The sequence below is a fragment of the Microcaecilia unicolor genome, chromosome 1 (genome assembly GCF_901765095.1).
Source record: "Microcaecilia unicolor chromosome 1, aMicUni1.1, whole genome shotgun sequence".
Classification (NCBI taxonomy): Eukaryota; Metazoa; Chordata; class Amphibia; order Gymnophiona; family Siphonopidae; genus Microcaecilia; species Microcaecilia unicolor.
Genome location: NC_044031.1, coordinates 186,127,121 through 186,153,694, shown reverse-complemented (window position 1 = coordinate 186,153,694; position 26,574 = coordinate 186,127,121). Strand labels below are relative to the sequence as shown.

The following is a 26,574-nucleotide window of genomic DNA, read 5'->3' as shown; positions in this document are numbered from 1 at the left end:
GGGGGGGGAAAGGTGCCAATACGCCGTACCGTTGTCTACCGGCACAAAAAAAGCACTGAGTAGACACCTCAGCTTTTCCTTCAGATGTACTAGCAAGTTACTTGATTTGGTCACTACCTATGTAGATCATGCTCTGGGTGCTCATCATCAACATCCACTACCCATTTTACACATCCAATAACTAAGAAGATCTACCGCTTGAAACAGATATCAGACTGCAACACAGAGGGAGTAGTATACATCATTAACTGTCCATGTAACCTTTTATGTATAGGTAAAACTACTATAAAAATTAAGACAAGGATGATCAAGAAAAGGAGCAACGTTAGGAGGAGAAGAAACACATTAGCTCCATTATCATGATGTGGTGGAAATATTAACAACATTTTGCTACAACGCGAACAGTGATACATCTGTGAGTGAACTGTGTCTCCTGCAGGCTTGAATGTCTAATAGGATTTGTCTGTTTTTATAGAAACACAATGATATTCATTATATGTACTTAGATGGATTGCCGCTCTGACATTTATCCTCAACAAGCAAAAAAAGGCCCATTTCTAAAAAAAAAAAATGAAACGGGCGCCAGCAAGGCTATTATGTAATGGTGATTATGTTTTTAAGTGAACCGCGATTCTCCCATCGCCTCCCATCCCATCCCATCCATATCCACCAATTCTCCTCTGCGCTGCCCTCCCATCCCATTCCTGTCCCGCGATTCTCCCATCACCTCCCATCGATATCCAGTGATTCGCTTCAGCCCTGCCCTCCCATCCATGCGCAGCGATCCTCCTGTGCCCTGCTCTCCCATCCATGTCCAGCGATTGATGTACATTAATACGTTGGAGTGTATATCTGCTTCTCTTCTCTCCCCTGCCCTCCTCTCCATGTCCAGTGATTCTTCCTTCCCATCTCATCTATGTCCAGCGATTCTCCTCTGCGCCCTGCGATTTTGGCCTCCCCTCCATGTTCAGCGATTTTCCTCTGCCCTGCTCTCCCCTCCCATCTGTGTCCCGCGATTCTCCCCTTGCCTCCCATCCCATCGATATCCAGCGATTGTCCTGTGCCCTGCCCTCCCATCCCATCCATCTCCAGCGATTGTCCCCTCCATGGCCAGTGACTCTGTCCTTCCTGCCGCCCTCCTTGTAAGCCGTCCATCGTACCTCAGGTCGGAGCGGCAGGGCTCGCGTCACCTCCAGCATCCCCTTGCCTTCCCTCTCAGTGTCCCGCCCTTCTCTGATGTTAGTTTGTTTTTACACGAGGGCGGGACACAGAGGGAAGGGAATGCTGGAGGTGAGCTGACGTCAGCATGCTACGAACCCAGACAGCCAGCCAGAGAAGCTGAGGTACAAATTATTATATAGATAGGTTTAGAAAAATCTTTGTTCACTATGCACAAGCTCTTTTTTCATATATGAATTTTTAAGGATGCTCAGTTACAGTAGCACATTTTTAATGAATGCAAGAAAATGTTAGTTTATAGCTCTTTCTCTTTTAATAATGCATAGTAAAATGGGATTTCAGTAACTAGTGTAAAATATAGGAACTATTTGTTTTTATATGCAGAACTTTTAATCTGCACGACAGGTTTTTTTTGTTTTCTCTGCTCTAAAAACATAAGAAGCGTTTTTAATGTACAGAAGGCAAAATCATAGATTTTTAAACCTTTAATAGTGAAACCTGCCTATCCATTTGGCCATTCTTCTTTACAGACTGTGCTGAGAAAGTTTTAGTTTATTTACATATTGCAACAGCTTGTAATGATAGATTTATTATATCCTTCTTCTTATTATTATTATTAGCATTTGTATAGCGCTACCAGACGCACGCAGCGCTGAACACCTGATACAAAGAGACAGTCCCTGCTCAAAAGAGCTTACAATCTAAATAATACAGATAGACAAGACAGTTACGGGTGAGGGAAGTAATGGGTGAGAAGGAAGGAAGGGACAAGGGGAGGGCAATTGAGTAGTGACTAGGAGCTAAAAAGCAGCAGTGAAAAGGTGAGTTTTCAGCATAGATTTGAAAATAGTTAGAGATGGAGCTAGACGTACCCCTCCCCTACATTTTCCCTATAATAACTACATGTTATTATAATAACTATATGTCAATTTGTTATCCTGTTTTACTATGTAATCCATATTGAACCATTCTATATCATTTTGTTAACCCGTTTTACTATTTAAGCCGCATTGAGCCTGCTATTGAGTGGGATAGTGCGGGGTACAAATGTTACAAATAAATAAATGTCACTCACTGCTCCCCCTACACAAAATTCTATTTAACACTCAGTTATAATAGAGCTCCTTTCTTTTGGTGGTTTGCTATATTGCCACAGTGAAAGCACACTTTATCGGCACGTTTTTCACATTATTGTTCTCTTTGGTTGGCTTACGATAGAAGTCCTTTTAGAACTACCAATTTACATCTACTTGCGTTAACTGTCTTTGGCTATTTTTGTTTCTAAACACCAATGTGTTTAATATGTTTAGAAGTAGTAGTAGTATATGCTATATTGTTGTTTGTATCCAGTTTAGTACCATTTATTTAAAAGACCAGTGCCGCTTGAGTCTGGGTGCATTTTTAAACTGGGACTTTTTATTTATTTATTTATTGCATTTGTATCCCACATTTTCCCACCTTTTTGCGGGCTCAGTGTGGCTTACAATACGATATGAATAATGGAAATACAATTTGTTACAACTTGGTTATGGATTACATTGTGCAGAGTTATGTGAGACAATCCAAGTATCGTTAAGGACTATAACAATGGAACACAAACATTGAAACATTGGAATGAGACAATGGGAAGCTTAAAGGGCAATATAAGACACTAAGACATATGGTATACATATTTCTGTGAGTAAAGGTATGAGTGATGTGAGATTACGGGGATGAGAGTTCAAAAGTGGTGTATGATGCATTAATGAACAGTGAGTGTGGACTTTATGTGTTTTGGCTTTTTCCGTAGATTTTTTCAAAAAGATGGGTCTTCAATAATTTGCGGAAGGAAGCTTGCTCGTCGATCGTTCTTAAGTTGCGCTGCAGTGTATTCCAAAACTGCGTGCTCATGTGAGAAAAGCTTTTAGAAATGCTGAGGGGAGGTTAGGGGGTCTCCAGCCCTCCTTGAACCTGGGGGGGGGGGGTCGGGGGGACCGGAGGTCCTCTGGACCTTCAGCCTCCGTTTTGCCTTGCTCGGGGCAGGGGTAGTTGGGGTCTGGTGGTCCCATGGACCTCCAGCCCCTGTGTTTGACAAATCTGGGCTTTTGACAGCCCAGACCTGTCAAACAAGTGTGGGAGGACTGTGCTGAGTGCATGCGCAGGCACAATTCTCCCGTACTTCTACCCCATGATCAAAGATAATTGCGTGCTTAAATCTGCATGTCATTATCTCTGATCATAGGTCTGATAACACCCCCGCTGCTCCAGTGCAGGGCTTTTGATCATCTGCCCCTATGTGAGCAAGCAGGGAAGCATGGGATTGTACCTCTTGTGTCAGGAAGCTGTTGATGTTGCACTGGGCCTCCAGCATGCCATGGCATGGTGCTCAGGGCCACGTACCTTGCGGGAGGAAAAACAGATTGGCAGACATTCTGGGCAGGATGATGCAACCACACAAGTGTTCTGCCAATATAGGCATTTCCACGTAGACTTTCCAAGTGTTGGGCACCCCCCTCGGTGGTCCACTTTGCCACTCATCTCAACAACAAAAAACCTTCTGTACAGCTCCAGACTGGGATTGCATGATAGATTAGCACTGGGTGCGTTTTTCCTCGATTGTGGGCAAGGCCTGCTGTACATGTATCTTCTCATACTTCTTGTAGGGAACACTTTACTGACATTCAGGCAGGACTTGAAGTCCATTGTTCCTCATTGTGCCCTATTCTTCTGGAGTTGGCCTCCAAAGATCTGTGGAAACTGGAGTGCTTTGTGACCCTTAGAACGAGGGGCCTCTTTGGCACTCCATCCTTCAATCCCAGGTCCTCACACCTTGGAGGTTGAGAGATTAGAAATTGATTCTCTCCAACTGCATTAGGGTGTCTTCCGGGTTCTGCTTGCTCCCAGAAAAGATTCCGCTCGGAGGTTGTATAGTTGTAAATGGAAGAGGTTTGCCATTTGGTATGAGGGCAAGGCCTTAGATGCTTTTTTTCTCGCCCGATGCAAAAACTGCTTGGGTACCTTCTACACCTTTGAATTGGATTGAAAATCAGCTCCATAAGGGGTTCTCGTATGGTTGGAGGTACCAAAGCTTTGAGAAGTAGAAGCTGAGTAGTATCCATGCCGGGCTTAGTCAGATGATGTCACTTACATGTGTTAATATATGTTCTGCTTCATCCTGAGAACACCTGCTAGATAAGTAACTTTTCGTTATTTGTATTTGATTTCAGATGAATATTTGGCCAGATACAAAAAATTGTATTCAGTGTACTTTCAGGGCCAGGTCAGTTCAAATACAAATATTTGATGTAGCTCTATTTAAAAATACTCTCAAATGCTGGCCATGGAAGACATATCTTACTTAATCAAAGCTAATCAAACTTTTAGACAAATACTTTAAAACAAACTGTCCACCCAAGTTTAATATCTTAGAATGCATTTGTAAGAAATGTTTGTCTAAGCCGTTTTCTTACACACATGAAATAACCAAGCATGTTGACCCATAAATGCCATATTTTTTCCAAGGGAAAAAAATTAACAAAAAACTTAGCACCCAACATTTTGACTCGGATAAAAGAAATAAACCGGTATCTGCAGCATCATGTGTACCTAAAAAGGTAGTGAATGCAACCAAAATACTAATGATTGCTCCCCAGATGGAGAGGCCACCTCCTTCTCTTCCACCAGTGTGATTTTTTTTTTTGTACCATGGTTGGAACAGCTTCTTTCTGGGTTTTAAGAGAAGACAACAAAAGAAAAGCACGAAAAGGCCTTCAAGATTAGAACAATCAAGAGTTCTTTATTCAACAGATCCGACATGGGCCATGGTTCTTTCGGTGTATCTAACTAAAACAGATAAAATGCAAAATAAACAATATTGATAATAAAAACCACATTGTGACATCAACAATGAGCTGGTGTCCACACAAAATGTACCTGTATGTGACAATGAGTGATGTTTAAATAAAAGAAGTACTCAAGGAAAAATAAATTGTGAAAAAAATGCAAAAATGAGTACATAAAGTCAGTTTCTCCATATATGCATAATAAGTCACACCTTAAAATCAGACATTCATATATCTAAGCATGCATAAGTGAGGCAGCAAAATATGCCAATCTTAACATTTGTGAAATACGTAATCTTGCCTAAACATGCAGAAATGTATGTGAGGCAGCAACAAAATAAACTGAAATCTGCCAATCTTGCCAATAAAAAATAAACACAATGTGTGGATGCAATTGAACAAACTGAGAGCATAAAGAATGGGCTCTCGGTGGACGATTTGGAGGTCTGAAAACCCAACTGAGGGCATATTCAAGCCAGACTATTTGAAGAACTCACTGATCAAAGGTTATGAGAAGCCACCTTTGATGAAAAAACTGTAACAACCCCCTGACCGGCAACTCATCCGGGAAGGACACTGACCTGCTGGAGCCAGTCAAAAGTTCAACCCTTGCTTTTACTGGGGAACAGCAGGGGTCTTAGGCAAACGCTGTTGACGAGAATGAGCTCGCGAGGGCTCAGCCTAAGCAGGCTGGCGAGCCACCGGTGTGTACCTATACGCCTAGAGTAGTAACAGGGAGCACTCCTCAACTTGCCAAAATACCTCCTGGATGAGGAGGCAGTTGCATTAGACGTCAGACTGCAGAAAGAAGATATAGTATCTGTTTGCTTCTGATCTGGTCAGCGACCTCCTCAACCTTCTCTCCAAAAAGGTTATCCCCCTTGCAAGAAGCACCTGCCAACCTCTGCTGAACAGACTGTTCCAGGTCAGAAACACACAGCCATGAGAGTCTGTGCATTGTTATACCTTGGGCAGATATCCTGGATGCAACATCAAAAGTGTCTAAGTGCCCCTGACCAATAACTTGCAACACGCCTTCTGCAGCTTGACCAACTGGCAAAATGTCTCGGCCTGCTCCTGAAGGAGCAAATTGGCCAAGTCTCATAGTTTCCTCACCGAGTTCCACAAGTACACGCTCGTAAAGAGCTGGTATGACTGGATACGGGAGATGAGCATAGAGGCCTATCGATATATCGTTCTCCCAAAAGAGTCCACGGTTCTAGCTTCTCTGCCTGGGGGGGCTGAGCAATAGTCCTTTGTACTCCTGGTTCCCTTGAGAGCAGTTCACCACCATGGAATCACAAGGTAACTGGGACCTCACAAACTCAGGTTCACCATAGATCCTATACTGGGTGTCAATTTTCTTGGGGACCACAGGGACAGAGGGTATGCCCAGTTCTGTACGAGGACTGCCTAGAGTATCTCGTGGAAAGGAGCCGTCACTGCCTCCTTAGGAGGGAAGGTGTAGTCCAGGACCTTGAGCATTTTGGCCCTGGGCTCATCCTCCTACAGGGAATGGAATCAGCCATTTCCCATACAAAAGATGTAAAAGAGAGGCTATCAGGTGGAGACAGTCCTCTCTGGTGGAGGGGAGGGCTCAGAAGGAATCCCATAGGACTCATCGGAGGAAGAGTATCTGGGATCCTCTTCTGATTCCCATGAGTGCTCCCTCAGGGATGTCAGAGACTGGACCTGCTTCGATACAGAGGACCCATATCCTCGAGAGCGGCGTCGAGAAGCCAGGTCCCATCTCGACTCTGGCGAAGCTTCCTCCACCGACATCGAGGGGGTGTGGACCTGGGTGTCAGTCAACACTGGGGCTGCAAGCGGTGCAGGTGTCTGCACCATGGGCTGAGGGCCAGGCAGGGCCTCAGAGGGAGGTATGGTAGGCCAAGCGCCCCCAATACCTACGCACATCACTGCATAAGGTCTTCCAGAAGCTCAGGGAGAAAGGCCAGGATGCAATCATGCAGGACAAATATCAGGAAAGACTGTGGCATCAGCTGAGGCACAGGTTGAAGAATCGCTGGGGCCGGTATGGGAACAGGATCTTGGCTGTTTAGAGATGCACGCATCGGTACGACCTGGATAGAGGGGGGCACAGTCCTCCCAGTGTCAACGCTTCTTAGATGCTGAATCCCTTGGCACCCTGGAGCTTCTGGTACCATGTATTTAGGGCGATTGGTGATGGCGCTTCTTAGCCTTCGCCTGATGCACGTCACCCATGGTCCTTGGTGCCAACAAGGATGACATTGAGTTCTCCTGTCACCTCGGGGTCAGGTCTGACAATGGACGGTCCCCAGTGGGCCTGTGTAGCAGAAGGCCTCGAGACAGATGGAGACCCACTCGATGCCTCACTGCTCCCAGTGTCACAGGGTCTTGAAGAAGCCATTCCTATTGTGACTCCCGAAGCTGGTGCAACTCTCGATGTCTATGCCGATACCGACGTCGAGGAAACGAATCTGGTTCCAAAAATTGAGAAATCTGGGTCCCCTTCTTCGTACGAAGACAGAGGACACAGTTGGCAGAGCTATGGTTGGGCCCAAGGCACTGAAGACATCAAGAATAGGTGTACTTCCCAGAGATGGTCCGGTTGCACCGGGTACAACACTTGAAGCCACTGAGAGTCTTTGCAGACATGGAAGGAAAAACCACACCTGCCAAATCAAAAGATGTGATGGTGCCTGAAGAAAGGGGAAAGGCACAAAAAGAAGAAACCCAATCAGGCAGACCTAAAAACGTCCCACTTCGAAAAATAAAGCAAACTTAGACGTGGGGCAAAGAACTAAAAAATAAAGTTGTTTTTTTTCAAAGGCAAACAGAGCGGGTAGAAAAAAACACCGAAAGGCACTCGAAAAAGAAACGAGCACATCCCAGAACATAACTACTCCTAGTAGTCTTAGTAGTCTCGTTTCAGCAAAATGACGATCTGTTTCTTCCTCAAAAGACCAGATTATATACTCGGCGTGTGATGTATACTGACGCGTCTTCCAGTCGTTTATGTAAATCTGTTAAAGAAAGGCTTTCCATTCGATGGAAACATTTAAACCTTTCGGTATCACTGATTGTAATGTAAAGATCCATCGCTGTTCTTTTTGTCGTAATAACCTTCTAATATCTCCTCTTCGTTCTGTTTTTATCTGTTCCAAAATAATACATTTTAATTTTGAAAATTTGTGTTGTTTCCTCAAGCAGTGCGATACCATGGGTTGTCTTTCAAACCAAAAATTTGAAATATGTGCTTTATTTTGGACTATTTTAACAGTTTCATGACAAGTCACATATGGTTCCTGGGTCACACACTGAGTAACCCTGTAACCATCAAGGAAACTGTCAAATGTTTACTTTATTTATTGCATTTGTATCCCACATTATCCCACCTATTTGCAGGCTCAATGTGGCTTACAGAGTTTTGTTATGAAATAGACATTACAAAGTATCAGATATAATTGGTAATGTACAAAGCTTTAGTAAGGGATGAGAGAAGGAAGGTGTATTGCAGGATAATATAGAAGGTGGACTATAGTAACTGGGTGGTTTGGGGAGGTAGTTATGTGAGGTTATGGGTTCTCTTTAGCTCTGAGACATAGATGGACAAACAGCCTTAAGTGCAAGATACAACCAGTCACAGGAACTTCTGCAAGGAATTGTTCAAAGCCTTACATAATAAAAGTTAGTTTTAATCTGGTCACATGTATAGGACCATATGGGACAAACTAATGACTACTAAAATAATGCATTAAAAAAATTCCTCCATTCTTAAGGTGTTCCTGGGTACAAGGCAAAATGGAGCAAGAATTTATTTACAAACTGTATCCACCTTCTTCTTAATTCCAACTTCTCCCCCTGCTCTCTCAGAAACAGAACAATAATTTTGGGGTGAGCTGCAATTGAAGAATTACACAAAAGAGCAGTGCAGTACAGTGAACACAGCAGGTCTGATAGTGTACAAATTATAGTAATCACTGCTCTTAAAAACATACTATTTCTCCTCTGTTTTCCCAGTGTTTCCAGCCAGACATTTTCCCCTTTATTATTCCCTTCTGAATTTGAAGAATATGCTAATAGTTTCTCAAACCTGCACTGTGATCCCACAGCCAGCTTGAGTTTTCAGGCTAAATAAGCATGATATTTTGCATAGAATGCCTGTCCCGTGTATAAAAATATAGTGCATGCATATTCATTGTAAATAATTTTAAAAACCTGACAGAACGGGAAAGGTCTGGAAATACTTTGTCTGGATTCTGTATAATACATGCCTTAGAGAGCAAAACTTGTTTCTTTTGCCAAATTATTACGTTAAAAAAAATCTAATAATGTAGAAGTATTAGACAGAAAGAACACAACACAGTTAACCCAGACCTTAGAAATACTGCACAACAAGCAAGACTTCTCAGTTTGTCTTTATAAATTGCTGGTTCTTTACTATCTAATTACAGGACACAGTAACATTACTGTGTTCCAAGTTAACTGCTCAATTGCGACATTTAAATGGAATACCCAGGAGGTCACATGACGCCATGTCCGAGAGACGACACTGAGAAGCTTCTCCAGCTCACCCTCTACAAAACCCCGACACTGCTAGTATTTTGGCTCACCTGATACATGCCTTTAATAATTTGAATGACGAGTGACATATCTTTGGCTCCCATATTAGGTCACAGTGAAGTGGGATGGCGGCGAAACCTCCAAGAAAGAACCAGAAGTGCAGTAGGGTGCCGGACAACAAGATGGCGGCACCATCGAGCTCAGCTGGTTAGACTGTTTCCTCCACTGGGTGGAGAAGAAAACAGAAGAGATGACTACTGCTTGATAAATGGATGGGTCCAATAGCAACAAAGTTTGAAACAGTGAATGCCCAATTGGCAGAACTTGGTCGGGAATTTGCTACTTTTTAAGCCAAGACCAGTGCTGCTGGGCAACCAGTACATGGCACAATATGTATCTGCCACCTGCGTCTATTGATAGGATCTGAATTTGGGCATCTATGCCCTTTTTGAATAAGATGGCCACACCTCCCTTCTTCCCCTGCGCTGCTGTTACACAATCTCTTACCCACCATGTTTTGAAATTAGAATGTTTGAATGTATTAAGATGTGCTTCTTGTACAAAAGCTATATAAATGTGACGATGCTGTAAATGCATCAAAATGTTTGAACGTTTAATGGCTCAGGCTCAGCTCCTATGAACAGTGGCTCAGCTCCTACGAACAGTGACCGCACTTGAAGACAAAGTGGAAGATCTAGAGAACAGATCTAGGAAGAATAACCTCTGCCTTGTGAGGCTCCCTGAAAACACTGCAGATAAAAGAACTAATATAGTTCTTGGAGCTCTGGTTGGTTCATGAGCTCCAACTCCCGGAATGCCATGTGCCACTGAGAGTTGAGCAGGCGCATAGCATAGGCCTAAAGCAATCCATGACCACATGGCCAAGGGTGGTTATCTATAAGGTGCTCAAACTTGCTCACAAAATGACCATCTTGAGGGCACTGCATTCCAGGAAGCAGCTGAGCCATGAGAACCGGCACATCCTGTGTTTTCAGGGTTATTCCACCTGAGTGGCCACCCAGCGTGAACATTTTACACCTATTTGTACCAAGCTGTTTAACCTAAATATCAGTTTTGCTCTCTTATACCTCACAAAGTTGCGGGTGACCTACAATGGCACTACAAAAGCCCCTATGAGGCTGTGGCAGCAGCTCAGGAACTGGTGTCCCAACTTGAGGGCGAACGGGGCAGCTACACGTCCACTCAGGGTTGAGTATGGGAGACTATAATTCAGCTTGGACAGATCTCAGACCAAGGACAATGTCCCAGGGTACTGAACTGGCATTTACAATTTAGACAGTGCTTGGAAGATTTCCATTCTTTGCCTCCTGGCTCTAGTTGAGGTTGTGGCGATTTCTCTGATGACCGCTTTAGAAATTCCAGGTTGCAGTATTCTGTGTGGATATTTTGCTTTCAGTTGGACCTGGCTACTATTTTATGGATGCACTGCATCAGACCATCATGTGAAAAAGGGGTTTCTCTCTGTTCCGAGATTGCTATCAGCTATATCGCCCCGCTGTGCTGAGTGAGTGCGGCTGGGGTGAATTTTGTAGTGGACTACTGGAACCCTCTGTGACTCTGCTCTACTCAGCTTGTTCTTGGGCCACGAGGGGAGACATGCCCAACATGCTATAACTCACATTTTTGTTTTTATTTCTACAAGTTAAGGTTCTCTGTGCACTAGACATGACTTCTTCCACAAGGATCTGCTGCTGCTATCCTCGCTTGCTTCAGATGTTTTATAACTATATTAACCCGTTAGTGCCCAATGTTTCCATAATGAGCCATATGGGAACAAATTGATTTGTGGGCACTAATAGGTTGTTTTTATAGGGGATATATTTTGTTAGCAAAGGAGACAGACTTAATTTTGATCCTTGTTTCTGTTTTGCAACAAGGATGATAGTTGTGTCTGTTACATTTATGTGCCGAGTCCCGATTCAGGGACCAAGTGTAGCATACTGCGGTTAATGTTTGTTACGGGGGGGGGGGGGGGGGGTGGAGGAGAGGAGATAATCGCGGGACATGGTGAAGAGGGCAGGGTAGAGGAGAATCGCTGGAAATGGAGGGGAGGTCAGAATCGCGAGACATGGAGGGGAGGGCAGGGCAGAGGAGAATCGCTGGACATGGAGGGGAGGCCAGAATAGCAGGACACGGAGGGGAGGCCAGAGGAGAATCGCTGGACATGGAGGGGACGGCAGGGCAGAGGAGAATCACTGGAAATGGAGGGGAGGCCAGAATGCGGGACACGGAGAGGACGGCAGGGCTGAGGAGGATCGCTGGAAATGGAGGGGAGGCCACAATTGCGGGATACGGAGGGGAAGGCAGGGCACAGGAGAATCACTGGACATGGAGGGGAGGGCAGGGGAGAGAGGAGAAATCGCTTCGACCAGAGCTTTAAAAACATAATCACCATTACAAGATAGCCTTGCTAGTGCCCATTTCATTTTTTTGAGAAGCGGACCTTTTTTACTAGTTTGATCATAATTTTTATAAAATGATCAACACTCTCCTACTGAAGTACCTTTCTCAATAGTTAATCGTAGGGGGAGATTTTAATACTGTATGGGGCCCTGAAATATATAGGTCTTGTGGTTCTTTGTCAGAACGGTTGAATTTGCAGCAGGATCTTCCCAATCTGTGTACTATTTTAGACCGTATTGATATATGGAGGGAGCTTCATCCCTACACAGCGTGATTATACTCAGTTGTCTAGGGTGCACTCCACCCAATCCCGCATTGACTCTCTCTTAATTTCAAGAGAGCTTTTTAATTCGATAGTCAAGGTGGAAATAAAGCCCTATGTTATATCAGATCACGCACGAGTGTAGATGAAATGGCACCCGAGGGCAATAAGTCCCTTGGCACTTCATAAAGGTCCTCTCTTTCAGGAGCATTTGGTTCAGTGCTGGAGGGATTATAAAACCCATAATACTGCTCATGAGTCTGATCTAGTGGTTTATTAGGAGACTGCAAAGGTGATGCTCCGAGGGGAAATTATCAGCTATCATCATATTAAACAAGCTAGAGACCAGAAAATCTTGGGGACCACAGCTGTGAGTGGCGCAACAGAAGTTTAGAGAAAACCCATAGTGCAGATCTAAAACACAAACTATTCAAACTACACTGTACGCACTTACTCAGAGGACATTTAAATCTCAGGTGTATTATAAGCATATGCTGATTCAGACATGGCAATAAGCCTGGTAGACTTCCAGCTAAACTGATATCGCCCAAGGGGGACCCCATAAGATCTCAGCTATCTGTGCGGGGAATGGGTCACATGTTACTATAGAAATTTGTGACATCTTTTTTTTTCTTTTTATCGGCGTCTTGTATGTCGCACCACCAGATGAAGGGTTGCCCAGTCATTTGTATCTGGATGGCCTCTCATTACCAACCTTAGAAATTGCGGATAGAGACTTTCTTAATTTGCCGATCCGTTCCAATGAGGTCCTTCTGGCTATTAAACAAAGCCCACTGCTGAAAGCTCCAGGATCAGATGGTTTATGCGCCGAGTTCTACAAGCTCTTGGGTGAGGAGATGGTGACCCTAATATATTAACATGTTTAATGCTCTTGGGGAATCTGAATCATTATCTCCATCTCAAAATATGACTCGTTTTATAGTGCTCCCTAAACTGGGGCAAGATCACACTCACTTGGAGTCCTATTGCTCCAGTTGTTTACTTAATTATTAGGTCAAACTGTTATTGAAGGGGTTCTTCCGTCACTTCTCCATGAGGCCCAGGTAGGGTTTGTAAAGAGCTGTTCAATAGCCAAAATGCTCAGGAAAATTCTCACTATTTTGGAATTCAGAGAGCAGGCAGGTCTACCTTTATTTCTCAACAGCTTCAATGCAGAAAAGGCTTTTGATTCGATACATTGGGAATTTCTTTTTGCTGTTTTAGATAAATATGGGTTTGTTGATAGATTTCTGTCAGTAATTAAGACGCTCTTGTTTGTCTGTCCTAATTAGATTGTAAGCTCTGTCGAGTAGGGACTGTCTCTTCATGTTTAAGTGTACAGCGCTGCGTATGTCTAGTAGCGCTACAGAAATAATAAGTAGTAGTAAGTAGCATATTCAAGTCCCAGGGCGCGACCAGTAGTTAATGGTTTGGAATCAGGGGATTTTTTGATTACCCATCTTAAGTAGAGGAGTGTGGTAGCCGTGTTAGTCCACTCTTAAGGTTATCAATAGAAATCAAACAAAATAAAACATGGAAAAGAAAATAAGATGATACCTTTTTTATTGGACATAACTTAATACATTTCTTGATTAGCTTTCGAAGGTTGCTCTTCTTCGTCAGATCGGAAATAAGCAAATGTGCTAGCTGACAGTTTATATAAGTGAAAACATTCAAGCATTACTATGACTTAACAAGGATCTGGGGTTCCTAGCCCATTATAAACCATAAAGCTGTATGTCTCTGTTGATCACCCCACCCCTCACCTATCCACACCCATCCTGTTAGAATATCAATGACTAGTAAAAAAGGCCCGTTTCTGTAGGCAAGGAAACGGGCCTTAGGCAGGCAATTCCCCCCCCTCCCCGCCCGTGCTACGGCCCCCTCGTGGATTGCAGAACCCAAGGAAGCATGGCTTCACTAGAGGCTGGTCTTGTCAGGCAAATTTGATTAATTTATTTGACTGGGTGACCAGAGAGTTGGACCGAGAGGAAGAGCTTTGTGTATCGGGGCCTGAAAATATAAGCCACTTCTACTGTCTCCTTAATTCAGTGGGCAAGGAAAGATTTCAGGGTCATTTTCCCTTTACAAAGAGCCTGTCTGACTTTCGAAAGGAATTCATGACCTTCGAGTACCCCAGTAGTATGCAGATGTTCAGCTTGTGAAGGGTCCAAACCAAACTGTATTTCTCCACATTACGCCACCTGATTCAGGTAAAAGGGGGAAATCATTTTTGGAAGAAAGGAAGATAACACATCTGCAGTTTGGATACTCTCCTGGTCAAAGCACAGTCACCACAAAGACCATCATCAAGGACAAATCTTTAGACACCTGCTTCAAAGGGTCAAAGGATGGACTGACTAGGGCAGAGGACCTAACTGAGGTAGCAAGGCGCCCCCCTCCCCTCACACATATATACACAGAATGAGGGGCAACTCTGCTTAAAAAGGAAGCCACTTAAACCTTCAAGGAAATTAAGAGCTAGGCCCCCAATCAAGAACATGCTGCAAAAAGGCCAGAATTGATGACAGATCTGCAACCACAGAGATAGGAACCACTCTGTACACCAACATACACGGACGCATCAGGCATGGACACATGCCAAGAACGTTGAAGACCAGCAAGCATGAAGCAAGATTGCAATATGTCAGGTTTTCAGGTTCAGAGCCCGCGGGGCCGGGCTCTGGAGCAAACGTGAGCCCTTGGGCTGCTGACGAGGAGCGGCAGCAGCAGGCAAAACCCACCAACCAACGCTGGGCAAGCACACCGGCACCGGCAGGGACTGCAGGCACCGCCCAGCGAGCCGGAACACATGGACTGGAATCCCCCGGACTGGAGGACACAGGACTGGAACACTGGACTGGAGCACACCGGACTGGTCCACACAGCTTCACCTGCACTTAGCTACTAAGACCCCCAGGAGTTGAGGTCCTGGGTTCAAGTAGCCGGCAGGACTTACTGGATACCGGATGACACAGGGACCAGGACTGGAAACAGAAGTGCTCCTAAACCTAAACTGATCTACGTGCTCCCAAGCCCTAAACCAGCAGGAGTGTTCCTAACAGTAAACTGACAAAAGGACTTCCTAAGCCCTATACTAAACAGGAGCTCCTAAGCCCTGCTCAAGAAAGGGACTTCCTAAGCCCTAAACTAACAGAGCAGGGAACTAAACACAAAGCTAACACAGGTGCTACTAAGCACCAAGCTACAAGCAGAGCTCTACACTAACAAGCTAAACACAAAACTAACAAGCTACCTAAGCACTGCTCTAGCAAACTAGATACAAAACTAACAAGGTGCTTCCTAAGCACTACTCTGGCAAGCAACCAGAAGAGCTCCTAGCACTAAAAGGGAAGACAGGGGAGCCACAAGGGAAAAGCAGTGAAGCTAACACATAAGCCAAAAGTGCTTCTAAAGCACCAAACACCAACAGCAAAGACTGCAATGCTCCCAATAGCACAAACACCAGAAGTACTTCTAACAGCAAACTCTGCAGTGTTCCTAACAACACCAAACCCTGAAGTACTTCTATCAGCAACAGAGCTTCCAAAGCCCTACACATAGCAATGCTTCCAAAACCAAGAGGGAAAAGCAAGAAAGCTAAACACACAGTCACCAGTGCACACTGCACTAACACTAACCTGGCCCTTAGCAAAAGCAAGCAGAGAAACTAGACACAAAGTCAGAAGTGCACACTGCACCACCCTACCTAAAGCAAACACAACCGTTGCAAAGGCTCTGAAGTAGGGTTACCATTTTGTGTCCTCTAAAAAAGAGGACACATGTCACGCCCCCTACGCCGCCCCCACCACGCCTCATGCCCCGCCACGCCCCTTCAGGTCGGGTTCCGCCCCTACCCCCCCCCCCCGTCGCATAGTCCCCTCCCCCCATCACATACCCCCCCCTCACTTACTATCTAGCCCTGGTGGTCTAGTAGTGTCTTCTCTTCGGGGCAGGAAAGAGCCCCCTCTTTCCTGCCCGGAGCGCTGCCTGCCCTTGCCTGCTGCATCCTCCTCGGTATGGCTGGGGATTCAAAATGGCCACCGAGAGTTGAAGCGGCCTCACGAGAGTTCAACTCTCGGCGGCCATTTTGAATCCCCAGCCAGACCGAGAAGGATGATAGACAGGGGAGGCAGCGCTGCGGGCAGGAAAGAGGGGGCTCTTTCCTGCCCGGAAGACGTCACTAGACCACCAGGGAACATGGTAAGGAAGGGGAGGGGACGGGAGACCAGGTCACCAGACCCACGGCGCCGATCGCCCGCCCACCGCACGCACGCGCCTCCCCGCACCCGCGCTCACGTTTGTCCAGAAATCCGGACAAACGTGGGCGCGGGCAAAATCCGCCGGACGCCCCGGACATGCCCTCAAAAAGAGGACATGTCCGGGGAAATCCGGACGTATGGTAACCCTACTCTGAAGGAAACAACACCACTTCCTTATCAAGGCCCTCCCTGATGATGTCACACTCCCTAGACCTAGGCAAAAGCACACTGACCCAGAGAGGCCCAACCCACACCAATGCAACACCGTGAAGCACTTGAAGCCAGTACACCCAAAGAGAGGTAGAGTTAACTCAGTCCACCCACACAGCTGTAGTAAAGTAAAACAATTAACCCCATGCTGCTGGAAGCTGCCAGCACAGAGAGACAGAGCCAGCTCAGAAAGGACAGAGAAAAGAAACAGAAGCCAGCTAAGAAGCTGACCCCCAGGAAAGAGGTAAGTTTGAGAGGGGTTCTGACCCCAATCATAACACAATAAAGATCAAGTAACCTCCGTGACCATGGAGTGGGTCTTGGCTTTATTCTTGGGTTGCTCTGGCTGAGCCTCACCTAGATCTTTATCTTCTCCAAGTCTTCACCAAACAAGAGGCCGAGTCTACTGACCAATGCTGAAGCCACAGTCAATCAGGGTTTAGGCCAGGGAATATAACATGAAAACTATCACTGCTCTCTATTAAGCAAACTTCACACTGTAATAAACAGTAAAACTGCTCTGGGGATCTCTCTTGACCTGAGTTCAACTCTGACCTTGTGAACCATATTCTTCTGCTCTCTTAATATTGGAAGTTTTTCATTCCTTTCATCTTTCCTAAAGAATAGATCTTTAACAGTCATACCACCTTCCTCTTTCTGCCCCACAATCTTTGCATTGAAGGGTACCACATGGTTCGGTACAGGCCCCCATTCTATTTAACAGCTTAATCCACAAAATCTGCTCCATAAGATGGTGGACCACTGTGTAACTCCTATGATGCCTGCCTTTCTCTCTGTAGAGCACAGTTTGCCCAACTCTGTAAAACAGCAAAGTAAGGTCATCAGGAGTTCAGACAGCAATCCAGCAGCATAAGTTCTTATCTAACATTCCTCTTGTAAGCATAGCAACAGGGAGGAGTGAATAACGATGGGACACAAGCCCTAGGACAGTGATGACGAACCTTTCAGAGACCAAGTGCCCAAACAGCAACCCAAAATCTAATTATTTATCGCAAAGTGCCAACAGGGCAATTTAACCTGCATAACAGGTGCTGGTACTCATTATGCGTGGGGTCACCACATATGACTCCACCCCCCTATGATTGCCACACCCCTTACACCAGCCATGGCGCATATAAACAGACATCATTGAAAATATTATACTAGTATAGGAGAAAAAAATAACATGATTTTTTTTTTTTATTATAAATCATTTCTGTAAGCTGTTACAGCTCCAGTATACCCAGTGCAAAATAAGAAAGCAGATGTAAATTCTCAAATTGGACATATTCCAAACACTAAAATGAAAATAAAATGATTTTTTTTTCTACCTTTGTTGTCTGGTGATTTTGTTTTTCTATCCATATTGGCCCTAGTCTCTGATTCTGCTGCTGTCTATCTGTTCTCTTAACTCCGTTTCCAGGGCTTCCCTCTCTCCCAGCGGCGGGCTTCCCTCCCTCTCACCAGGCATCCCTCCCTCCCTCCCTCCCACCAAGCACCAGGCGGCATCCCTCCCACCAAGCACCCCTCTCTCCCTCCCACCAAGCATCAGGCACCCCTCTCTCCCTCCCACCAAGCACCCCTCCCACCCAGTACCAGGCCTCCCAAGAACTAGGCTGCCCGCCCGCCCTCCGAGCACCAGGGCCCCCCCCTCCGAAATTTAAAAGTCATACCTGGTCGGGGTTAAGGCGGCGTCGGCAGCAGCAGTGAAAAGCGTGCTGGCTCGGCGCGCCTTCAGCCTTCCCTTCTGTCTCTCAAGCGCTGGTCCCGCCCTTGCGGAAACAGGAAATGAGGGCGTGACCAGCCCTTGAGAGACAGAAGGGAAGGCTGAGGGCGTGCTGAGCCAGCGCTTTTCACTGCCGCTGCCGCCTTAACCCCGACCAGGTATGACTTTTAAATTTCGGCGGGGAGGCCCTGGTGCTCGGAGGGAGGGAGGGCGGGCGGGCGACCTGGTGCTCAGGCAGTCTGGTGCTGGGTGGGAGGGAGGGAGGCCTGATGCAGGTATGTTCGCCATCACTGCCCTAGGACTACCATGTGCAAGATTTATGGTTGGAGGTCGTGAGACTGGTTTTGCAGGAACAAGTAAAGCCAGATGTTGTTTTTAGATAAGGGGGGCTACCAGCTGAGACAGCAATGATAGAGACAGTAGATTTTTCACCTACACAGTTAGTTAGAGGTATAAAAGGAATGGTTTATTACTACAGAAATAGGAACTTTGGTAGCACTGAGTAGCGATTTGCTTCCAGGCTGGTAATTCCTCTCACAGGAAGAGACGTTTTTTTTTGTATGTACTAATGAATTGTAATTGGCAAAACAGCATTTAGATGTCTATTTTTCTATTTGTAATAAATAAGCTTCTACAATAAATTTATGATTGGCTAATGGCGTATCTCTTCCTGTGATCTTTAGTCCAAATTAGTTTATCCGAGGGAATAAGCACCTGAAAGTTTAGCCTTGCATCTTGCAGCCTGTCTGATAAGGAGCACAGATATAAGGCTAAACAGCTCATACAAGACCTGGGCATCTCGGCATTCTATTATGCCGATGATACACTACTAGTTCACTACGCCAATCTCTTTCAGCCAAGTCTGTCTACAATTCAATCTACTCTGGACATGATCTCAATAAGGGTGCAAGACAATCTCATTCTTTAACCATAAAAAGACAGTGGTTGTATGGATCACAAGTCATCTATACTATTCACCATTAACATGTCTTCTTTGCAATTCACCAATTACAACGGTCCTTTGCTTCAAATACGTGGGTATTTTTCTCAGTCAAGAACTAACTTTTGCAACTCAGAAATAATGAAATGTTTTTTCTACTCTGTGACAATTGTGGGCAGTTTGCCATTATCTCATTGAAGCTTCTAAATTAACCCATCTCAGTGCCCTAATAGCCTCACAATTAGACTATCGCAACACTGAATGAGACCCAAGTATACAATCTATACAGAACACGGCTATCAGGATTCTTTGCCATGCAAAGAAATTTGATCATGCAGCTCTGCTACTTGTTACTACTGGCACTACTGGCTCCAGGTTCACTTCAGGATACAGTACAAGATTCTTGTCCTGGCTCATAAGTACTATACAAAGGTATCCCCCTCTGTTTTTCTACTGTAAAGATTCCCTATACACCAGCCCAAACTCTATGGTCATTCAATGACCATTGATTAAATACTCCTTCTGTAGCTCAAGCACAACTCAATTCTATGCATTCCTGCGCTTTTACAGCACCTCTTCTCTTGAATGCTCTCCCAGCATCTTGTCTGTCTAGAACTTTCCTTCCCAACATTTAAGACTGCTTTCTGTTTGTAACCAGACTATAAATGATGTGGACAGCTAGAGAGTTGTGGGCACACCTACCTCTCCCACCTTCTATGTCTCTCATGTCCTGCTATTTGTTATTCCTTTCTTGCTTCTCGATCCTGTCACCAAACAGAGTTATTTTCCTTTTTTCTGAATTTTAAGTTTGTGTGAACTGCTTTCTTATGATATTGAGAAACATGGTATATTAAATCAAATAAAACGACCCATTCAAGCCACTCCAATTATATGATGACTAATCTCTAATTTTCACATCACCTCTTGCTATGTGTCTTGCGAAGGATGTAAAAAGAATTGAAGCGGTGCAAAAAGAAAGCTACGAGAATGGTATGGGATTTGCGTTACAAGACGTATGAGGGGAGACTTGCGGACCTGAACATGTAGACTCTGGAGGAAAGGAGAAACAGGGGTGGTATGATACAGACGTTCAAATATTTGAAAGGTATTAGTCCGCAAACGAATCTTTTCCAGAGATGCGAAGGCGGTAGAACGAGAGGACATGAAATGAGATTGAAGGGGGGCAGACTCAGGAAAAATGTCAGGAAGTACTTTTTCACGGAGAGAGTGGTGGATACTTGGAATGCCCTCCCGTGGGAGGTGGTGGAGATGAAAACGGTAACGGAATTCAAACATGCATGGGATAAACATAAAGGAATCCTGTTCAGAAGGAATGTATCCTTGGGAGTTTAGGTGGCAGAGCCGGTGGTGGGAGGCGGGGCTAGTGGTTGGGAGGCGGGGATAGTGCTGGGCAGACTTATACGGTCTGTGCCAGAGCTGGTGGTGGGAGGCGGGGATAGTGCTGGCCAGACTTATACGGTCTGTGCCTTGAAGAGGACAGGTACAAATAAAAAGTAGCACATATGAATTTATCTTCTTGGGCAGACTGGATGGACCGTGCAGGTCTTTGACTGCCGTCATCTACTATGTTACTATGTGTCAGCAGAAGTTGCAATGATCAGAGCACACATTTTTGTATGTCTGTAGCCGCTATGCCAAATCAAATGGAATGTAGGTAAGACAGCACTTATGAGCACAGAAAGCAGAAAAAAACATGAAAAAAATAGATATGATCTGGTAACTCCTATTTGCTTCCTGTGGGTAACAGATCAAAATTCAATCTGCTCTCTCTTGTAAGCAAAGGACAAGAGTTTGAAATTGATACCAGTCTGATTAAATTCCCCTCCACGAACTCTCCCCAAATCAACAGTTATAACCCTCCCACACTCTACTTCCCTGTAAAGAAATGCAATATTCCTACCTACTAGTAACTTACCAATGAATCAAACCTGTTAAGTATATTTAGGTATACTTAAACTACCACAATCTTTTTTTTATTTGTACCTCGTGCTTTCCCACTCATGGCAGGCTCAGTGCGGCTTAGGTACTTATTTGTACCTGGGGCAATGGAGGGTTAAGTGACTTCCCAGAGTCACAAGGAGCTGCCTGTGCCTGCAGTGGGAATCGAACCCAGTTCCCCAGGACCAAAGTCCACCACTCTAACCACTAGGCCACTCCTAAATGAATTGACTACCATCAAAATTTGCTTGCACATAACTTTATTGTAAGTCAATCATCACTCCAAGGCTTTTTACCAGATTTTCAAGTACTAGCATGGTTCCCACTATTTGAGTTTAGAATCCATCTACAAATCCATAACACAGCGAATGTTCCTGGGTTCAGTTTTAGCTTATACTTAAACCAACTGTCTCAAGATGCTGATTGAGATTTGTCATACTATTAGCTTCCTTACTAAAGTGAACAAGGCGCATAACAACCTATTCCAAATCCTGCAATTCATTTTAAGGACTAGATGATTTGCCCTTAAGAAGAGGCAAGACTACTATTATGACACAAATAATAGCCAAGGCAACCACTTTAGGACATGAGACTGCTTTTATTTTTTCCTGGGCAAGCTGATTCAATGCTGATTTTAACCAATTACAAAGACCTCGTGTTCTATTTTCTAGTGTATTCACGGCAACGTTCAACCAAAAATGGATCAATCTGCTTGAGGAAAAAAAAAAGGTTTGCCTGGATTTCAGTAATTTGCCAACAGATGCAACCAGGAAAGACCCTTGTTCCATGTGTTTTAGACACACTAAATTATAGCATAATCTCAGTCTTTTTGAGCTGTCAGGCATGAATCTAAACAAGAAACTGGGCTTTATGTACGTTTGGTCTGTCCCAATATGGCAACACTTATGTTCTTAACCTTTTTGTATGTTTCGCAAGTTTAAAAAGGCCTTCACATATTAACTGAATGAAAGACTTTCCTCCCCCCCCCCCCCTTTTCCTTGATAAAAGGGCAGAAATTATAGCTTTTCTGCATCAAACTACATGAAAGCAGAGTCTACTGCATAAAATCCAGCAGCTGCTCCTAACCACTTGTGTATTAATTATTGCACTTTTAGAGACCAGCTGTCAGGACACGTGAATTTAAATAAGAAAAGATCACCACCGCTCTTTGCGGTACTCCCCCGCTCTCCTGCAGGGCCGAATTTCGTAAATACATACGCGTAGAAACCCAAGAATTAGGTGCGAGAACCACAGCCAAGGCTGGATGCAGTGTCTCTGGATGCTGCTGTCACCGATCACTTCTCATAAAGCTAGGACGATATAGTAAATCCAAAATTTATCCGACCCTTACAAAATATATATGAATTAAAAACTAAAACAAAAAAAGGTATTTGTCCTGCAAAAAGGCCACCAGAACGAATGCCGAAAACAAAAGCAGAAGAGAAGGCACAATGCAAGAACATGGTGCATTAACAGGAAGTGAAGGGTATCTCTGGCAGACTACACCTATAAAATTAGTGGGCACACCTGTCGTGTTCCAAGGTTCCTGTCAACGCAGGAGAACAGACACTGCGAGGCCCAGCGGGTCTTTTACAAGTCTCTATACTGTCACTTTCTCTTTCAGACAACCACAGAAATATATACATTGTAGAAATATGGAACAGACAGAGACCCCCCCCCCCCCCCACCGGAAGGGTGGGAGGCCAAACCTTAGGTTCAGGCTATTAGAAACCCTGGCCAAGTCTGAAATTTAATGGCTAGTACAGCTGGAACCTGCACAACGTACACAATATACCCCCCCCCCCCCCAATATGATAACACTACCTCTCTCGGACAGTACCAATCAATAGTACTTACTGAGGGCGCCGCTGACTCCAGTGGCGACTCCGGGCTCACGGTAGGCTCCGGCCAACACAGCTCCGGGTCCGGTGATTTGTGGCGCCGTCCCAGGCGGGGTACCGCCGCTGCCGCAGCAGCCCTGCAGCCTCTCGAAGTTGCCCGGGTTGGAGAAGTAATCGCGGAGGCGGGGCAGCTCGCGACCGCACTCCTGCAGCTCCGTGTGCAGCTCCAGCGCTGTCAGCAGGTACTGATCCCGCAGCAACTGCGCCGCAAGCGCGTCCAGCGGCACCCGGGGGTGATCCGCAATCGCCCCATCGCCCAGGGTCAGCCTCGGGCCCTGCACCATAGTCGCCGCCATTACCTCCTGCAGCGGCGACAGAGTCTGGACCGGCGGCCGAATCCCTGCCGCCGCCGCTTCCTCCTCTTCTTCCTCCTCCGCCCCACCTATGCTGTCCGACTGCGGCTCCTCCTCGGAGTCACTCAAGAAAGGGTTCACGCCGCCACCCGCTGCCATTTTATCAGAGATCCCCCGCGGGTTGGGTACAGACAAGGAAAGGAAAACCCACTAAGCTGCCGCCAGCACCCACCACAGTAGCTACACTACTGACATCCCAGAGACACACCGGCCGCGGCTTCCGCGGAGCCGCAAGCTCTCGCGAGGCAGCAGGTAACTCTGTCAATCTCTCGTGCCCCGCCCACGTTGCCATGGCGATCTGTGAACAGGCAAAGAAAAAAATTGGAAAGCGCAAAAACCCGAGAGCATCAGGAAGAACGTATTGATGGTGTCTTGTGTTTGACTTGTTACCAAATGTTGTTAAAGTTGTAGAACCTTAGTTTCGCTAGTCTTCCGAGCGGTATGCCCTTTCTCTAGTTTGCTGAGAAAAAAAAACTACATCTCCCAGGTTGCGCTGGATTACGACGAGCGGTCAGGAGCCCGGAAGTGCCTTGTCAGGTGCCGGTAGACTCCAGAGAGGTAAAGTTGGCGCGATAGGGTATATTGCGTCGTTTTTTGGCCGCGTGTTGTGACAATTGGTAAGTGGACGGGTGTGCACTCGGTGACTATGGTGAGTTCTTGTCTTGAGGTTTGCTTTGTTTAATGCTTCCGTGAGAGAGTGGAAAGATGATTGTGCACGTGCACAGAGGAACGAACTGAGCCACGGCTGGTTGCGTTTATCCCGTTGCATGCTAGATGTGGACAGGTTTCTTTGTGCATGCAATGAATACAAAATGAAACAGTCTTGGTATCTTGGTGTGGAGTTATGAAATCACCCGCCTAGAATAAAGATTCTTGCTGTAGTGGGGTGGTCCTCGCTGTCCACGCCTTGCTTCGAGTGTTGCTCGACTACAAGTATTTTAATTTATTCACCTGTCTTGATGGAGAAAAAAGAAGAAGTGTGCAGTTGTACTTCCGTGATATGAGCTGTGTGAAGCCTGTCAAACAGTGGCACGATCAGCAGGGCTACCGCCTTTCGTTTCCTGCCGTTAAGCTAGGATTTAAACAATGAGGTTTAATAAACAGGAGTGGAAGCGAGCTTATTTAGTCCACTGTAAGCAAGGAAGCCAGTTAGGACAATCTAGTTTTCCCCTTCCCAGCGCAGCCGTCATCCCCATTCACTCAAAACAAAGCAAGCAAATCTATGAGCTGCTGCATCCACATTGTCGTTTTGTTTAATTGTTGGTCCATCTGTATCAAGTCTGAATCTGTTTCAACTGGATAGGCAGTGCCTTAAAAGGTGAAGGACAAAAGTTTGCTTATTGGACAGCTTTTTAATTTATTTGAAAGCTTCCAATATGTAGATATAAATATCACAAAATAACAGTTGAATATCACTAAAACAGCTTAAAACATTATTATAGCTGGTAGAAACATCAATTTTAAACACTGTATTTTGTGCTCATTTTTCTGCACTAAAATCTAAATAAATATACTGTATACAATACAGATGGCCAAATTTCAGTGAGGATAGCCTGTTTCCTGATCTTAAATGTTGTAATCTGCCTTGGGAAGCCTGGTGTTATAAAGATGATGGAATATAGAAATCAAATGGAAGTTGAATTAAACTCTCCTTTCATTGGGGCACATGGAATCACATCTTTATTTATTTATTTTATAGCATTTATACCCCGCTCTTTCCCGCTCGATAGGTTCAGTGCGGCTTACAAGGTGTGGTACAAAGTATAACAGAGATAACACAAAGTATGGTACAAGGTAATGGTACAAAGTATCACAGAGATAACACGAGATATGGTACAAAGTATCAAAAGATGATCAGTTAAAAGAGTAGGACAATAGGAAGAGGTGTGGGGAGGAGGATAGGAGTATGGGTAGTGCTAGTGGTGTGGATTAAGTTTTGTAGAAGTTTACCTTTTAGATATACAAATGGACTATTCTGTTGTTTGAACGTGTTTCAGGGACAAGTGGTTTATAAGTCAAAATAATAAAAATATTTTCTGTCAAACAGATCTCTCATTTGTTGAAACATAACTAAATGGGCTATAAGTCCCTGCAGTCCATTGGTTTTCTTACATTTTGTTCTTGTGATGCCTTATACTGTGCCAAAACTGGAAATACATTGAGACAGAATAATAGAATTCAGTAATGTCCAAAACTTATTTTTTATGTTTTAATCATCTTTATTAAAAGCTGAACATATTGGTTGATAAGCTTCATACAGAACAAGAAAAAACAGTAAACCATCCAACATGGCACAATAAAAACTTTTACAGAGAGCATACCCAAGAACCCTTCCTCTCCCATACTTCCCTGCCTCTCTTCCTATAAGCCCACCTGACTGTTTCCACCCGCCAAAATACAACAGATGTACAGATCAGTAGGACTCAAAGCATTTCATAACAAGCACTGCCTCCACTTTATGCAAATCTTTCTCATGAATATTCATTGTCAATATTCTGACAAACCTGACTGCCTTGGGTAGTTCCAGGATCAGGTTATCATAACTACCATAAGAGAGACACAGTCGTATAATTAACATTATAATTTTATTTGTATTTGGCTAATAACTGAGAAAATGCTATTAAAATTATATTACAAAGCATGAAGTTGACTTGAGAGGCATATTTTCAAAGCACTTAGCCTTCCAAAGTTCCATAGGTTTCTATGGAACTTTGGAAGGCTAAGTGCTTTGAAAATATGCCTCATTGTTAACTTCTGCTGTATATCAACCAGTAGTAAATAACAGTAATAAACAATATTAAGTGCATTTTTATAATATATCACTGCATTCTTCAAAACAGAAGGAGCAAGTTCCCACAAACCACCTTTCTATTTTGATCTAGGCACAGGAGGAAAAAAAAAGCTTTCAAATGTTCCCTGGTTTCAACCTAATACATGTTAAATGTGGGATATGAATGTCATAAATAAATAGAAACTCTGAATGTTCAGC

General features: G+C 44.7%; 2 protein-coding genes across 6 annotated transcripts in view; one reads left to right on the top strand and one right to left on the bottom strand.

Annotated features, from left to right (window-relative positions):
• RELCH (RAB11 binding and LisH domain, coiled-coil and HEAT repeat containing) overlaps positions 1-23,814 on the bottom strand; it is a 447,561-nt gene extending 423,747 nt beyond the window's left edge. For both annotated transcript variants that reach the window (XM_030203226.1, XM_030203234.1), the window contains exon 1: positions 23,189-23,814. In XM_030203226.1, coding sequence (XP_030059086.1) covers positions 23,189-23,684 — 496 coding nt within the window. In that variant the 5' untranslated portion in view covers positions 23,685-23,814. The remainder of the gene's footprint in view (positions 1-23,188) is intronic.
• A 303-nt stretch (positions 23,815-24,117) lies between these two features.
• The window catches only part of PIGN (phosphatidylinositol glycan anchor biosynthesis class N), a 276,457-nt gene continuing 274,000 nt past the window's right edge, over positions 24,118-26,574 (top strand). For 2 of the 4 annotated variants that reach the window (XM_030203213.1, XM_030203186.1), the window contains exon 1: positions 24,118-24,202. The gene's annotated coding sequence lies outside the window, so the exon portion shown is untranslated. Of the gene's footprint in view, positions 24,235-26,574 lie in introns of all 4 variants that reach the window. The other 2 variants (XM_030203203.1, XM_030203195.1) reach the window with 2 other exon arrangements.